General features: G+C 60.6%; 1 protein-coding gene across 1 annotated transcript in view; it reads right to left on the reverse strand.

The window, feature by feature from the left end:
• Sept5 (septin 5) overlaps nucleotides 1-3221 on the reverse strand; it is an 8758-nt gene extending 5537 nt beyond the window's left edge. The window contains exons 1-2 of the mRNA XM_013031527.1: nucleotides 3167-3221; nucleotides 3001-3011 (exon numbers count right to left, since the gene is read on the reverse strand). Coding sequence (XP_012886981.1) covers nucleotides 3001-3011; nucleotides 3167-3209 — 54 coding nt within the window. The 5' untranslated portion in view covers nucleotides 3210-3221. The remainder of the gene's footprint in view (nucleotides 1-3000; nucleotides 3012-3166) is intronic.
• Between the last annotated feature and the right edge of the window lie 6 nt (nucleotides 3222-3227).

The following is a 3227-nucleotide window of genomic DNA, read 5'->3' on the forward strand; positions in this document are numbered from 1 at the left end:
TGGCGTCTGTGATCCCCGCGTCCCCCGCCTCCCCGTCCCCAGACGCGGGGCGGCTTCTGCCCGCCAGAGGGCGCCGGCGGGGAGGGGAACGCGCCGACCCACGCGCGGGCACTGGCCCCTCTCCACCCTCTCGCTCACCCCCCACGTGCGCCACCGGTGCATGGGCGTGTCGAGGATTCTGGCCCCGCGTGGAGCCCGCAGACCAGGGAAGTTCAGTCGGGACTTGCCCCCCACGTTCACGGAGGCTTAAGTGGGCGAAGGGCGCGAGGGGGAGTAGGGCAGACAGAGTTTGCCATGGATCCTTTCCTCCAAATTTGGAAGCTGCGGCCAGCCTGCCATTCAAAGCCCCCCAGATAGCTCTGCCCTCGACCGCAGGGTGGGTGGGAGAATAGAGTGGGGACCCTTTCTCACAGTCCCGCGTGTGCATACACTCCCCCTCCAAGTTTGTCCGCTTGCTCTGACCCTACAGGGACTGATCAGCTAGGCCCCCAATCCCACCCCAGGAACAGCAGGGACTGCCCGGCCCAGAACCACCCTCTGTGAGCCACCAAACCCTTGGGGACCCCTCCAGAATCAGAAAAAGCCTGTCCCAGAGAGGCAGGAAAATGATCCTGGGCAGGCCCTCGGCCATTGTGCAGCTGGACTAGGAGGGTTCCCCGCCCCCAAGCAACACCCCTCCCTCTGCCAGCCCCTCCCATCTTGGCTAGTGGAGGGGCCCCCCCACCTCCTATCTAAGCCCCGATCCTGCTGTGGGGCCTGGCACCTGGGTAGGAGGGTGGGCCTGCAGTTGGGAACAGGAGGGCCATTCATCCTAAGGCAGTGGGCAGCCTCAGGGCTCCCAGCTCTCCAGGTCACCTCCCCAGTCGTGGCTCCCAGAATGCCTTCTCCCTGGTTGCAGCCACAGTAATCCTGACCTCTGGGCTGAGTCCCACCCAGCCTCCATCACTGGTCCACTTTAGCTCAGCCCCCACCCAGACAGGCTAGCATACAACAGAGAGTTCTGGCCTGGGCCTCAGACTAAAAAGCCTCACCTCTCCTCATCCTGGTGCTAAGCAGACCTTGTTGGGCTCAGAAGTCCTCAGTTTCCCTAGTGGGAAGATTCTGAGGAAGGTTCAGGTTAGGAGAGCAGAATCCCAATCCCAGTTCTTACTCTGTTTGCCTCATCATCGAACTAGGCCCAATCAGGACCTGTATATTCCTGGGGGTGGGGGGAGTAGGGAGGTGGGGGGGACTCTTAAAGGAAGGGCCCTGCCACCCCCCTTCCTCTGGTCCCTTAGGCACAACAAATATTCCTCAGGGCTTCCTGAGCCGGCTGACACAGCTGCGCCCACCTCCTCCTGAGTAAGACTCTCCAGGCATTTCCATTCTTAGAATCACCAGTCAGCTCTGAAAGTAGCAGCCCAGAGTTAACAGAGCCAACGGAGCCCTAGTCACTGCCTGAGAGGAGGTAGGGGACACAGAAGGCCAACACAGCCCCCAACCCCCTGCAATAAAGAGGCCTGAATAAGTTTTGGGTCAATAATAGCATAGGGTCCAGTGAAGCTATTGTGTGCTTCTGGCTCCTCTCAAACCCATTGGGGTTTACCTCAAATACCTGGACCCCTGACCTTTGTTCCTGAGGCTCCCTCCCTTGGCCTTAGCTGGTGCCCTCTTCTGCTGAGCCAGGGCAGAAGGCTGGCTCTTAGCTGATCTCAAAGGATGGAGACTCAGATCTATAGGTGCTCATACTTCAGCAAAAGAATCTGGTTGGTGCTGAGTAGCAGGTGTCCTAGCCAGGTGACTCAGTGCCCTTAGGCCAGGCCTGGAGCTCCCAAAGGCATAGCAGAAGCCAAGGGGGCTGGTCCTGCTACCTCTAGCTCTTTCTCTCTCCCTCAAACAATAGCCTTGCTGGTGAGCGAGGCTGCATCTCAGGCTATGATGGGAAGGCAGCTCTCTACCCAGGCTCCCAGGGGAGCCCCTCCCAGCAAGCCTCATCAGTACTGGGTGGGGCTCAGCCCTGCCAGGAGATAGCGCCTGGCAGCCAGTGACTCTCCAACTCAACTCACCCCACCTGTCAACTGCTTCTTGCCCTGCCCACTGCAACCTGGATTAGGACTCTTAAGGGTCCCACCCTGCATCCAGGCCCTGTGTGAATGAACCCCATTCTTAATGGGCACTACCAAAGCCATGGATGGTGCAGGATTTAGATTCCTTTTTCCTACTCCAAATGTGGCTGAGCTCAAGGCACAGAGGCCACCGGCAGGGCAACCTATCAGTCCCCAGTCTGTCTGGGTACCCACCCTGTCTCCTTCTTAAGTCTCACAGCTAGCTTTGACCCCAAGTCACTGGGTTTTGCCTAGGCCAGCCTCCCACTAGCTTCGGTATTCCCAGAAGGCAGGGACCAGGACAACACCCTTTAAGCCCCAAGTCTATGTGTACCCATGGGGTCCAAAGATGGGTTCTGGGGCCTGTGATGACTCAGAATAGGTAGGCCCGGGAAGAGGCTGTTCACAGACTACAGTATATGGATTTTTAGTGTGGAGAGGGGGGTATAAAGGTGCAAGGGCATAAAATGGGGGTGACTAGATGCTCCCCAGAATTGCTCAGGAACTATGTACCGGCTGGTGGACCCAGAGGCCCCCCTCCTCAGCTCATGGTCTGCGGTGACCATACCGTACCCAAGACCCCCCCAGCACATGGCCTACAGGCCAAGTGGTCAGCAAAGAGATGCTGACGCTGGACCAGCAGGAGAGGGGCACTCAATCCATCCTCCCATCCTCCCATCCCAGGGAGCGGCACAGGCCCTTCCACTCCCGCTGTGAGGGTCAAGGGGTCAGGCGTGGCTCCCACTCTCCCTTCCGCAGCCCCCACTGCCCTAACAGACAATCGATTATTGGGACGAGGTTGGAAGAGGGCCGGCGGGGGCGGGGTCGCCGCGTCTGGGCGCCCGCGGCAACGGTGCCACAATGGGTGACAGGCAGTCAGGGTACCCAGACGCTGGGAGTGGCGGAGCGCACCTACCTGCTTGTCCTCTGCGGAGTCGGGGTCGTGATCGGGACCAGGTCCGCGTCCGGGCGGGTCCGCGTCCGGGCGGGCGGGTGGGGGAGAGACGGAGAGACACGGTGAGGGATGGGCGGGCGGCAGGGACAAAGGCGCGCGCGGGCACGCGGGCGGGCGCCGGGCTCACCTGGGGTCGCCAGCTTGCTCTTGTACCGCAGTCCTGTGCTCATGGTGGCCGCCGGCCGGGG

This window comes from Dipodomys ordii, unplaced genomic scaffold (genome assembly GCF_000151885.1).
Source record: "Dipodomys ordii isolate 6190 unplaced genomic scaffold, Dord_2.0 Scaffold141, whole genome shotgun sequence".
Taxonomy (NCBI): domain Eukaryota; kingdom Metazoa; phylum Chordata; class Mammalia; order Rodentia; family Heteromyidae; genus Dipodomys; species Dipodomys ordii.